The sequence below is a fragment of the Sceloporus occidentalis genome, unplaced genomic scaffold (assembly GCF_023333645.1).
Source record: "Sceloporus occidentalis isolate IW3139 unplaced genomic scaffold, rSceOcc1.0.p SCAF_1, whole genome shotgun sequence".
Classification (NCBI taxonomy): domain Eukaryota; kingdom Metazoa; phylum Chordata; class Lepidosauria; order Squamata; family Phrynosomatidae; genus Sceloporus; species Sceloporus occidentalis.
In genome coordinates, this window is record NW_028316981.1 from 162,689,216 (window position 1) to 162,702,545 (window position 13,330).

A 13,330-nucleotide genomic window follows, 5' to 3' on the forward strand; every position below is an offset into this window, starting at 1 on the left:
ACAGGGATTGCCTTCTTCTCACTTCTTTTTGTTTAAAAAAGGTCTCATCTTCCCTAAAGTGTTAGGAGGGCCTAAAACATTGCACATTGCCTCCCATATCCCTCTAGAGAGTTTTTGGGTCAATTTGTGGCAAAATGGTGGGGAGGTTGTATGGCATCACAGGGGGAATGTGTCCCTTCAAGGTCTTCTGTGAGTCTAATATGGCCCCCTAGCTTTCCACAGTTGTCCACAGTGATGTAGACTTGGAGTCAATTGACTAGGACCCAAGTTGCTGCAATGACTTGACTTGGACTCGACTTGGAAATAAATGATGCGCTGATATGACTTGACTCAGGGCTTGTATATTTTTAGTCACCCACTTGCTAGCATTAGCTATTAGTCTTCCAGAAATGTGCCCTGCATGATGGGCATGCATTTCATGACTCTCATGCTATCATGAGAGTGTGTGCATGTGTGTTCCTCTTCCAATGTGGCCCTTGCACCCTTGGCTGTGGGTGCATAGGGGGATAAATGTACATTTACTTGATTGCAACTTTAGAACAGGGGAGGGGGTTGTTGGTGGCTTCCCTCTTCCCTGGCAGGAAGAGGCTGAGCGCCTTCTCTCTTTCCATCTCATGCACCTGAACCTCAAATGTCCCTGCTGACAGCCCTTGCAGGAAGTGCTGGGACTTCCTGCAAATATGACCAGCTGTGATGCAAAGGCTAGAAGAGGAGAGAGAAGGAAGGAAAGTGCACTTGGATTTTTGTGCTGCTGTCTAGTCCTGCAATCGGGACAAGAAAGCAAACTCCCTAAGGCCAGTTTGAAACTAGGTAAGCAAATGATCAGCACTGACTTCATCATGCATCCCAAAAAATGAGTGTGTGTTTGCCAAGTGTTGGTGGGGGGAACACCCTTTTGTTACCACACCCTGGTAACAAAATGCCCCACATTATTTTGGGGTACAAATATATTTTATTATAACAGCAGTTACAGAGATGCCATAAGCATGAACCTAGAAAGATGAGATGACCTTTAAAGTGAACGTTTGACTGATCACACAGACCTGAGGGCCCTGTAATTTTGTAGCTGTGAATGTTGCTGTTCTTTCCCAGCCCCTGCCATGTGCATTTCTTCTTGAAGGTCACAAACATGGGCTTGTCAGCCTAAAGTAATAAGCCAATCTTTCTGTTAGCCCCCATTGTATTTTCCCACACCTGATTCTATCCCAAACTCCCTGGGGCTGTTTATTACTACTTGATTAAATCAGAATCACCACCATTAACTAAAAATATTCCTTTTGTAAAACTATCAATCAGCTGGGAATTCTATTGTTTCTGGGATTCCTGGAAAATCCGCCCAACTGCTTCAAGACTTTATAAAAAGCCTGCTTCGGCACTCACACTTTAGCTCAGTCTGGAATGAGGCAGGAATGCTGTCGGATTTCATATTGATTAATACAGACCTTCCCCCTTTCCACATTTTAGGCAGCCTTGTTGAGCCACTGTTAATTCCATCATACCCTGATTGGAGCTCCACTTCTGGACTGGCAAAGTATTGCCTTATCTCAACCTTGCTACATGCTACTACCTTTAATTTCATTAGTTCGTGTGTGTGTGTGTGTGTGTGTGTGTGTGTGTGTGTGTGTGTGTAAATGCCATTGCGTAAATGGTAATTTACCTTCCGAATATACAGGTTAGTTATAAGCTAACTAGAGGATGTAAATAAGTGGAAAATTGTGATAGCTTTCAGTAGAAGTGGGCAAGTTTTTACAAGAAGGCAACCACTGTGTGACAGACTTAACAATTATCTTTTTGTAGAGAATAGAATAGGTGGTAATCTGTGGCCTTCTAGATATTGTTTGAATTCAATTCAGCCCTAGCTAGTGCTGAAGGATATTTGGAGGTGCAGTCCAATAGTTTCTTGGAGTGCCACAAATTGCCTCTCTCTGACCTAGAACCAATGATGCAGTGTTGTGTAGCAGAATTAGATCCACCAATATTACAAAGTGCGAGATAAAGAGTGTTTTAATTACAGAGAACTATACTTGGATATTCAAAGCAAGAGTGCAGGATGGGACTGCTTGACTAGGTATGCAGTTTGCATATATTTGCTCTCAGGAAACTTTCAATTTTGACATTCCCTTCCCCAGGAAAACTTCATGTGACTACCATGAAGCACCTTCAGACTGCAGAGACCTCTGACTTTGACCTAAGTATGTTGTTTGTGGACTCTCATAGTTCATTTGGGGTCTCAGCCAATCTTGACCAGCCCTGCAGAGGTTACTTGCAGAATGGCTATATGCAACAGGACAGGCAAAGTGTGACCCTTCAAATGTTGTGGAACTGCAGGTCCCAGTGTTCCTGACCATTAAATATACTGGCTAAAAAGGGTAGAAATATAGTCCAGCACCATCAGGAAGGCTTTATTTTGCCTATCTTTATTTTGTATATGATTTGAGAACCATTTTGTATATGATTTGAAAGTAATGTAATGGTTGTGTGCTGGACTAGGACTCTGGAGGCCAGGGTTCAAATCACCTCTCAGCCGTGGAAACCCACTGGGTGACCTTGGGTAAGTTATACTCTCTCACCCTCATAGGAAGGCAAAAGCATACCTTCTCTGAACCAAGAAACCCCCCTGATAGATTTGCCTTATGGTCACCATCATTAATTGGACATAGGTTGAAGGCATACAATAAGTACCTGACTTAGACCATATATGATTGGCTTCTAGGCTATCTGAAAGACCATATTCTTCCATGTACTAATTGTACTACTCTTTATTTATATACCATTTCCTCCTATATCACACTAACCTGATATGCACCCATAACATCAGGACAAGTATATTCAATTTTGTGTCATTTTTATTTTATTTTATGGAAAACTCAACCCCCATGATCCCAAAAGCAAGAATCATACAGCACTATGACTGTGAATATTGCTTTACAAAATGTAAGATGACATATCCCAACCCACAAGAGATGTAATGTAAGCATTGTAAAGGGGAACAACAGAAGAGCAGCACCCTCCCCACTCATGTTCCTCTGCAATTGACATATACATATTCTCTAGTATTGGGAGGAATATATATGATTTGGAGGGAAACTACCCTATGCTTTCAGCATTTTAGACTATTGATCCAACTTTTGTGGAATTAAAACACTCAGACCAACACACCAATATGGTAATGATGATCCCCACACATAAGACCCATCCCAGGACTGGTCTGCCTGGCTGTAATCCAACATGTATTTCCTAGGAGTAAATTGTCTTGAATACAGAGGGACTGACTTCCAAGTAAGATGAACTCTATTGAAGACAAACACTTCCTCTTGACTTGCAGCACAATACTGATGGTGCTTTTGACTTCTATAAGACTCCAATTAGAGTAGATAATTAAAGAACAGGAGGGGGAACTAAGAGTCCCATCCTACCCATGTCTCACCTACAGCTTGGAAAGTTACTTTTTTGATTGATAGACTCTCCCAACCAACCTAGCCATGGCAAGTCCATTTTGGGAGTTTGAGCTAAAAGGCAACTTAAGGTTTACACAGAAGTCATCCATGCTGTAGTCAGTGAAGAACTGCAGCTTACATTTATGAGTCAATTGTGCTGAATCAACGAAAAATAACTCAGGGCCTAAAATAACACACAGTGGGAGGGGTCACACACCATGTATTTGGAGCAGTGTTTACATGTGCTGTGCCAAAGAGCTGTGGAATAGCTGCGGTGGTGGCTAGTGCGCCCTTTCCACAGTGCAAAAAGGAACCGCCAGGTCGGGAGCATGGCACACATCCCCAATCCAGTGCTTCTTAGGGGCAGTCTGCTCAGTCCCTCAGTTTTCGTAATAGATACCCAGTAACTAAAGCCACATGTAAAAATGCTGTAGGATACAACTGCAATTGGGTCCCATTCAGATAGCCTGTTGGATGGTTTGGATGACCACAGCATCTACACTGCCTGTGCTGGCTTTGGGGCAAAGCGGGCCAAGACAAAATCTGCCACTAAGGTTGGCATGTAAGAAAGAGGAATGTAGAAGAGCTTTGCATCCCAGCCTGGACTGTAGCGGGTGCGAGGGTAACAGGATGTAAGGGCATGTTCCATGCAGTCAGTGACCAGGTAGAGGTCCTTGCTGAGTGTTTTAATGAGATCTTGGAATGCTTTACGGTCTGCACATAAGAAAAATAAAGCAAAGGAAAAGTTAGTTCTGTTCTCTGATCAACGTTTGAATCACAGGCAAGCAACCTTGATGTCTTGGATTACCAACTCTCTTCATCCTTGACCATTGGCCATGCAGGATAGGGTTAATGGAAGATATAGGCCAAAACATCTGGATGGCAAAGAACTGAGGAAGGCTGTATAAGGGAGATACTTCCCAAGGACGCATCTGCACTGCAGAAATAATACTGTTTGACACCACTTTAACTGCCATGGGTCATGGGTCAATGCTATAGAATTCTAAAACCTGTAGGGTTGTGAGACAGTTAGCCTTCTCTGTCAGAGAGCTCTCATGCCACAACAAACTATAGTTCTCAGAATTCCATAGCATTGAGCTTTGGCAGTTAAAGTGGTATCAGACTGGATTATTTCTGCTGTGCGAATGCAGCCCCAGTCAATGAGATTGAATGCCTTTGTAAGAAGGTGAAGCTAGCTAGATATCTCAACCTGAAGCAATCTCTAAACAGTTGCTGATTTGGAGCTACTCTGTGGCTGTATAGAATGTTTACAATGAAGTCAGTAGAGCAAGTTGTCAGTGATTTAAAAATGAACTTTAAAAAAATGCTCAATTCATATTGAAGTTTGATTCCCCCCCCCACCCCCCCAAAATCACAAAACTGATATAATTTTAATATGCATGTCTCCCAATATATGCATTTTGGTAAACACTGTTACATATTCTCAACATTTTTTCTCTACTCAAAAAAGTATTTTAACTTAATTTCAAAAATTGTGCATTTTTGTGTGCAAATTTTTCTGGGGACAGCTCCATTATGGACTTCAGGCAAATTCAGAGTTTTGGTTCCATATTGGTTCAGAAATATGTTGTTAAAAAACTTCACACTAAAATGGAAACTAATTCCCCCCCCCCCCCCATTGTAGTAACTCTTCTGGTTATTTTTTTTTAAAAGAGAGTGAATAAATTTCTTTTCTAGCTTGTTTACTGCAGCCTTGTCTAAGCCTTTCCTGATGGCAGGCCTAATTTTAAGTAATTGTACATTTCCTCCCTGTTCAGTTTCCCATCCACATATCTATAGTTTTCAAGAGAACATCTAGAACATTGACTTACAGTACTCAAGGTATTGCTGTCCATAAGCATCTTTGATGTCAGAAGGTACCTGGTTCCATGTACTTCTTAGGGTTTCTTCTATTGTGTACATGTTGGGATTAGTAGCGAAACCGCCAGGCTCAATAATGCTGACTTTGACTCCAAAAGGAAGGAGCTCTCGCCTGAATTCAGGGAAGAAGAGGAGAAAGAAGTGCCCTTTCCTTTACAGACAATGCTACAGTGCAAATGCTTCAGACTGATTTACAAAGTACTCTTAGGAGCTCTATGCTGATCAGAGTTAGGCTGGGAGCAGAGAAAGGATAAAGGGTAAAGCCAGCTTACCTCTGGGTTTCCTCATTTGCTGGGAGAATGTGCTGGCTACTTTGCTAGCTCCCACAACAGGCCAACAACTGACATGTAGTCCACCCCACCCGGCCTCCTACTGTGAGGAGAGACATGCCATAATGGAGCATTTATGGCTACAAGTCATGGCACACCATTATTTTTTTCTGTTTCACCCCAAATACCTGCACACAACAAGTGCACAGACATGCCATCAGCAGTCGCCAATCACCTCTACCCAGCCACCAGACCATTGGATGCCCTATGCAACTAGCTGATTGACTGGCCGCTTGATCTACGACTGCTTCTGACACACTGGCACAACACCCCTCCCCATACACCCCCCATTCTCCCTCTTGCCCCCATGGCCTGCTGTTGGACTAGCCAGTTTGTTAATGTATTTATTGTTGGTGACTGATATATTTGTCATCATTTCACATTATGCATGCAGTTGGTCAGTGGTGCAGCTGACCACTTGTGTGATCCATTTGTGGGTAGATGACCAAAAAAAATATGGCCAGCAGTGGTGTCCGCAGATCACCTAGCTTAGGGCACCTGCTCCTGATAGCTTCTACTAGCTGCCTGCATCCCCTCCATCTCCACACAGCATGTAGTCTGCTCATCAGTGTGATATCTTGCACTTTGCAGCTTAACATAGAGCAAACTGAGAGTTATTTTGTTCTGATGTTTAATCTGGGAGTGTGGCTTGGTTCTGTTTTCCTCCCATTTTGGCCATGTGCATTGTCTAAACAGGTAGGTTTCAAAAAGAGATACTGCCACTGCTTTTTGCTTGTATGGACAATTAATTAGTCTCTAGCAGATGTCAGGATAATTGAAGTCCCCTGTAACTACTAATGCTTGCATCTTTGAGATTTCTGAGATTTGTTTCTGACAAGCATTGTCCACTACCTCTTTTTGGTTTTGTGGCCTGTAGTAAATTCTTACTACAATGTTGCATTTATTTATTTCTCTATTTCTCTTTAGTCAAATGTTCTCAACTGGTCCACTCTGATCACTCTCATGGATTTCTGTATAACTGAATTTGTTTTTGACATATAATACCACCCCATTAACTGTGCCTGGGAAAATAGTGGGACTGAAAGAGAGGGCTATACTGTGGATCTCAGTGCTCAGGGAAGCACATGTGAGGAGATATGGTTTGTTAGATTGCCTGAATCTAAGACGCATAGATCTCCACAATACATTACTGTAGCTCAAGGCACTTGTGTTAGCCCAGGTTTGGACCCCAAAATTACCCCTCTCATGTTTAATATCAACTTCATATTAAAAAGGGAATCTGATGGAAAGCGACCTCTGAATAACCTGGATTGCCCTATAATAGGACATTGGGCCTAAGACCAGTCGGCTCCAGCCCAGGGGAAGGCATCCACCACAACAGACCACCTAGAGACATACGCATAATCTCTTTGATCAATGAAGGGAGTTGATGGGATTCAGGCAGAGGAAGATGGTGATGCTTGTAGAGACAAGAATCTCTCTTGCCAAGGTGTGCATTTGCCCTTCGTCTTAGGAAATAAGACCTATCTTCAACAGATTTTCTGCGCCCTTTTCTGGAAGTAAGGGATCTCGAGACGGTTGTGCACGCGCTGGTAACCTCACGCCTTGACTTCTGTAATGCACTCTACATGGGGCTACCCCTGTGCTTGACTCGGAAATTACAGCTGGTTCAAAATATGGCAGCCAGGCTTGTCTCAGGAACATCTAGGAGGGACCACATTACTCCGGTTTTGAGGTCCCTCCACTGGCTGCCCATCAGCTTCCGGGCCCAGTACAAGGTGTTGATTATCACCTTTAAAGCCCTAAATGGCTTGGGTCCAAGCTATCTCAGGGACCGCCTCCTCCCGTACAATCCTCCCCGCGCTCTCCGGTCCTCTGGGAAGAACTTACTACAGCCTTTAAAATCTAGGCTTGCGGCGACCTCCCAGAGGGCGTTCTCTGCTGTCGCCCCCAAACTCTGGAACGACCTGCCGGATGAGATCCGTCAGATAACATCATTAGACAGCTTTAAAAAAGCGGTCAAGACGGATCTCTTCCGACAGGCCTTTCCAGATTAACCATCCCGGCCCAGGTTCCCTGATTCCCTCATTCCTCCCGTGGCCCCATCTTAGTGATGGTTGAGGATCAACAGAGGGATATCAGGGTTTTTAGTTTTTAATTGTTGTTTTTATGCATTGATATTGTGTTTTAATATGTTATACTGTTTAATACTGTCTTAAGGGGGGAGGGATAAAGTGTTTTTAATTGTCATATTTTATATTTTACTGTTGTTAACCGCCCGGATTGGTTTGCCAGAGGGCGGTATATAAATAATAATAATAATAATTATTATTAGATTTACACATCTCAGCTTTTGGTCTGAGAACATTTGCTGCAGCCATCAATCTTTTATCCAAACAATCATAGACACATTTACTGCAATTGCCATCTAATATTCCTTCCTGGAAAACAATTTGGCATACAGTTAATCCTTTCAGGTCCTTGATGTCTGCCTCAAGGTACATTTCACTGTATAAATATTGGACATTCCTCCTCCTTCTTCCCATTCTTTGGGTTTAGTTGGAAGCAGGCAGCCATGCTGTCAGTTTGTATTTAGATCCCCTTAATAAAGGATTCCACGTTTCTAGGTGGCCATTGAGTCAATTTCTGTTCCTTCAATTGGAAGCAAGCTTCATCATTGCTAAGTATTGCCATTATCAAAGCCTCAAACTATTCACCTGTCCCACCTTTGTTTTTAGCTCTTGGGTATGTGTGTGAGTGCATGTGTTCTTGTGTGTATGTTGTTCTTTCCCTTAATAAACTACAACTAATTTGGATATGCTTCTGAAGTTCTGTATGCATTGGACCTAGTATCGTTGTGTTGGTCCCGAAGGCCACTGTTGACAAGGCCAGAATATTATTTCATTTGAGCTATTTTTAAAATTCCCCCATAAACATAAATTTGTGGGTACCTTCAAAGGACCCTAGAAATTTGGGTAACACATACCTATGTACCTCCTTTCTTCAGACACAAATGAGGTAGGGGGAAACCACGTGCCACTTGGCTAGGAAAAAGGAAAAGCTGTAGAGCTGGTACAGTCAGCCCTTCTTATACACAAATTTTTTATACACGGATTCAAGCATCCACAGTTTTAAAATGTTCAAAAAAAGTAAAAATTTCAAATATCAAACCTTGATTTTCCATTTTTTATAAGGGGCACCATTTTGCTATGTCATTATATTTAATGGGACTTGAGCATCCACGGATTTTGTTACACATGGGGGATTTTGGAACCAAACCCCAGCGTATAACAAGGGTCCACTGTATTTTACCTCAAACTGTCAGAGAAGGCTTCCACACCAAACTTGGAGGGACAGTAACCTCCTCCAAAGCATGCCAGTCTTCCTACTGCACTGGACACATTGACAATCCTCCCTCTGGCTGCTCTCACCAGTGGCAGCATGTGCAGTGTTACGTCAATCAGTCCAAGCAAGTTTACGCCTATCACATTTGCAAAGTCGTCCTTGGTCAGCCATCCAATTGGTGCCATAGGTAAACCTATAGCAGCATTGTTGACCAAGCCCCAGAGCCCTGTGGGAAGAGAGAATTTATATCAGAGCTGTCCATTCTGTGCCTCATTTCCACATATTTTAACAATTTGATGATTACATTTTTTTTAAAAAAATATTGTGTAGCTATAAATAACCTTCTTATTCTTTTTGACAGAACTATATAATTTAGGAATAAATCAACAACAACTAAAGTTTGATGGAAAAGTTAAGGGCATTACAAATTCAGCCTATCAGGACTTTTATGTCAACATTTGTTACTGAATAGCCTGTGGAAGGCTAATGATCTGTAGTAAAAACAGCTCTTGGAACTGAAAGTGTTTCTTTAAACTTGAGGGAATATTATATTTGATGTTCATATTTTCCGCAAAAATATATTTTAAAAATAAGTTTGCTTATAATATGTTACACTTACTTATCCACCCACAATGTAATATTTATAATATACACATAATAATAATAATAATAATAATAATAATAATAATAATAATAATTTGTTTTATTTATATACCGCTATTCCAAAGATCATAGCGGTGAACAGCAAGTAAGCTAATTAACAAGTAAGCTAATTTGCCCCCAACAGTCTGGGTACTCATTTTAGCGACCTCGGAAGGATGCAAGCCTGAGTCGAACTTGGGCCCTTTTGCTGGTCTTGAACTCGCAACCTTGTGGTTTTGAGTGAATGGCTGCAGTACAGGCATTTAACCACTGCGCCACCAGGATTGACAAAAGGATTGAGGTATTCCACCAAAAATAGAATGATAGAATTCAGCTTAACAATTTTCATATTATTCATTTAAATATATTTAATTATGAGTGGATGATGGACTGATAGTCATTTTAGGCTTCCTAAATCCTGGGAATATAACACTTGATGACTGAAGGAACCCTGATAGGTCTTTTAAGATACTGTATCTGTTTCTGTATTGTTCTGAAGATTATTTTATATTCTTTCTGCCTCACTGTGTATCATGTTTCAGCCCACCTTTCCCATCCAATGACCTTTTGTATAAATTCCACTTGCTTTTAGTATGTCCCTCTGTCAGCAATTCACACTCTGTAATTTGCTGTAATAGTATCTGTGTATGCCATCTTTGACAGCCTTCTCCCTTTCTCAGTTCCCTCTCCATCTCTTTGCTGTCAATCCCATTAATCACATCTGAGCAATCAATAGTTATTTTCTGTTCACTGTTGTGAGCTAAGGAGGAAGCTATAACCTTGTGTATTATCCTTCTAAGCTGGTTCTCAATGGATATGCACACCAAATAGCAGATAAATACTTTCCTTAATAATTTTTGTGGCATGCACTGTGCTGTAATGGGCAGTGAAATTCCACCAAAAAGCTCTGTCTGTGTCTGTGTACAGGTGTGCAATATGAATAGTTTGTGCATCTTTTGAAGAAAGTGGTCTTTTGATTAGAAGTGACTTGGAAACTGAGAAGGCTTCTTAGAGTGGGGTAATGGTGAGAGGGAGCTGACATGCACATGCTGAGAGTGGGTGGGAGGGAAATAATAACCATTTTGTCCAAGTCATGAAAAACATACACATCTTCGTGGTTATTTAATTGTCCTTTTTTTGAGTTGGGTCATATTTTCATCTTTCTTACCCTGATCATGCAACTTGGCACAGCTCCTTGTCATGACTCAGTTTGCCTCGGGAGAACCAGGCCAGGGCAAGGAGCTGGGCTGAGTGAGCAAGGACAACCCCCCTCTTTGCCGGGACCTGCTTCTCCCAGGAGGAAAACTGAGCAGCAGCAAGGAGGGGCAGAGGGGCACGTGACAACGAGGAGCCAGGTTGAGCACATGCACGCCTCTACACTTGCCCTTGCCATTATTATTATTATTATTATTATTATTATTATTATTATTAACCTTTATTTATGAAGCGCTGTAAATTTACACAGCGCTGTACATATAGTCTTTTTAGTTAGACAGTTCCCTGCCCTCGGGCTTACAATCTAAAAAGACATGACACAGAAAGAGAAGGGAGTGGTGGAGAGAAAGGGTAAGAGGTCCAGCAGTTCCTCTCTACCTCCAAGGCCTGGACCAAGGTAGATGGACTGGAGGGAGGGCTTGGGTTCTTAATGGATGGTTAATCATTTTCCAGGGAAAATACATACTCTCAGAAAACTGCGATGGCTCAGTTTTCTGCAGAGGAGAACCTGAAAGGAGGGACAGGGAGGCATGTGTGGCCGGCCTGGCTTCTTGTTTCAGCCCTGTTCTCCCATGGAAAACCGAGCTGCAAAAAGGAGGGGCAGAAGCTCTGCCACTTCTATCCAGAAGGCCTAACCTTCCGTGATGGCAGCACTGTCCCTTCTGACCAGGAGCCCTACCCCTGCACCAGGTGACACCAAACCCCAGGATGCTACTGGGTGTAGCTCTTTCACCCTGAACAATTTCCCAATGCTTTAGCATGTAGTCTTGCTTTACTTCAATCCTCACTAAACTTCACCTGCTCATTTTTCAGACTGGGCTTTATTTGAAAAAGCACACGATCAGGTCAGGGTCTTTTCCTCTGGCCGGCTGGTGACCCTACCTGCTCTTGGGAACGTTTGAAGTCAACCAGTTATGACACTCACCCTACTGGCACACAACAGAGGGAGAGAGAGGAAACACAAGAGAAGTAGAGGGAATCTGTCACCTTTGCTCCTCACAATTCCTTTCACCCACTCAGTTGCTGCCACAACACTCTCTTTGCTGCTGATATCTAAAATGGTGGTTTTCAGTCGATCAGATGACAATCTCTCCAACTCTTTTGCCCCTTTCTGAGTGTAACAGGCTGCCAATACCCGAAAGCCCAGGGCATCCAGCTGCCTGGCAAGCTTGTTCCCAAAGCCAGAGTCACAGCCAGTGATGAAGACGTATTTCTCTCTGAGGTTCTCCACACTCTGTCTCTCTCGGTACCATTGGCGGAAGAAGTAAAGCCCCAATAGGACAGCTAGGTAGAACCACATGGTTGCAGTCTGGACCTTGACAAGGAAGAAAAGAATAATCTAAGAGAGGTGATATATGTAGATGTCTCTTGGACCTAGAGAGTTGAATTTCCCTCTCAGCCACCAAAGCTATGGAGATCATAGTTTACTCACCACCAGTGAAAGAAAGAGAGGGCATAAATTTTGCTAAATGATTTTTTTTTGTTTCCAAAATTCTACTTTTAACCTTAGCAAACAGCTGAAAATGTGTAGCTGATGGGATTGAAGGTGGGTGGAAAGTATAACAGGGCAAAAGAGGGCGAGAGAAGAAAAAGCTCCATAATCCCAGTTTTTCCATTGCTTTCCAGCTGTTCTTTTTTATTTTATTTTTAAAATCTTTATTATTATTGGCAAGAAATCACAATAGAACAGACAGAGGTGGGACACAGGCAAAATACCACTAAGGAGGGATACATGAGGTCTCCGACAAACAACCATATAAGTATAAGGCATCATCATCCTTAGACTTCTGTAAAGGTCTCCTTCCAGAAATTTAAATGCTGATCCAGTGCTTTTGCATGACTTGAGTGATTGTTAATATACTAAAAAGCAAAACGAAAGAAAACAAAACAAAAAACAGCCCACCATCTCTCCTCAAAAGAAGCATAATAGAGGTTATCTATCCTGTCTGACAACTTTTCCATTAGTAAACTGCCCCATAGCCTATACCATCAATTGTCCATCATTAAGCTGCCCATCTTTGAGTTCTTGGCTATTTCAATTCTTGTGATGGTCAGGAGAAAACAAATCAATGATTTATGTTTTAAGTCTTTGTTCTCACCCAGAAATACAGAAGGTAATAAAAGACCCAGGCAGGGAGTTATCTCTTGAAGAGTGAACTCAGAAATAATAGATTTCAACCCCTACATGGCTTGGGTCCTGATTTCTTGCCGGAACGCCTTCTCCCATATCATCCTCCCTGCACTCTTTGTTCTCCTGGGAAGAATCTACTTCAAACAAAGAGGACTAGACTTTTGGCAGTGACCCAGCATTCCTTTTCAGCAGTTGCTCCTAGACTCTGAAATGACCTGCTGGACGAGATCTGTCAGATTACCACCTTGAAAACCTTCAAAAAGGCTATTAAGATGGCGTTTCCAGACTACGTCCACCTCTATTTTCCTGTCTCCCTCCCCCCTTCACTCCTCTCCTCTCCTCTCCATCCCCTTTTCCATCCTATCTGGACCCTGCTATACAGTTTTATT

General features: G+C 42.3%; 1 protein-coding gene across 2 annotated transcripts; it reads right to left on the reverse strand.

Annotated features, from left to right (window-relative positions):
* Positions 1-2,847: 2,847 nt before the first annotated feature.
* LOC149322593 (retinol dehydrogenase 7-like) lies at positions 2,848-12,114 on the reverse strand. Of its 2 annotated transcripts, XM_089508485.1 has the most exons (5): positions 11,798-12,114; positions 8,921-9,179; positions 5,260-5,430; positions 4,868-4,895; positions 2,848-4,110 (listed from the first exon to the last, which is right to left on the reverse strand). In XM_089508485.1, exons 1-5 carry the CDS (start codon positions 12,108-12,110, stop codon positions 3,934-3,936), a joined length of 948 nt encoding a protein of 315 aa, XP_089364611.1. In that variant the 5' UTR covers positions 12,111-12,114; the 3' UTR covers positions 2,848-3,933. The 2 variants fall into 2 exon arrangements, with proteins under 2 accessions (XP_089364611.1, XP_089364607.1); XM_089508481.1 differs by lacking the exon at positions 4,868-4,895 and having other exon boundaries at positions 2,848-4,151; positions 5,270-5,430.
* Positions 12,115-13,330: the final 1,216 nt, after the last annotated feature.

What these genes read in the sequence shown, in the direction of transcription:
- LOC149322593 (XM_089508481.1), bottom strand. Translation starts at nt 12,110, where the DNA reads ATGTGGTTCTACCTAGCTGTCCTATTGGGGCTTTACTTCTTCCGCCAA. An exon ending in AGGAATTGTGAGGAGCAAAG is followed by an intron (nt 9,180 to 11,797) that starts GTGACAGATTCC and finishes CTCTTCCCACAG; the next exon opens with GGCTCTGGGGCTTGGTCAAC. An exon ending in ACAGCAATACCTTGAGTACT is followed by an intron (nt 4,152 to 5,269) that starts GTAAGTCAATGT and finishes TCTTATGTGCAG; the next exon opens with ACCGTAAAGCATTCCAAGAT.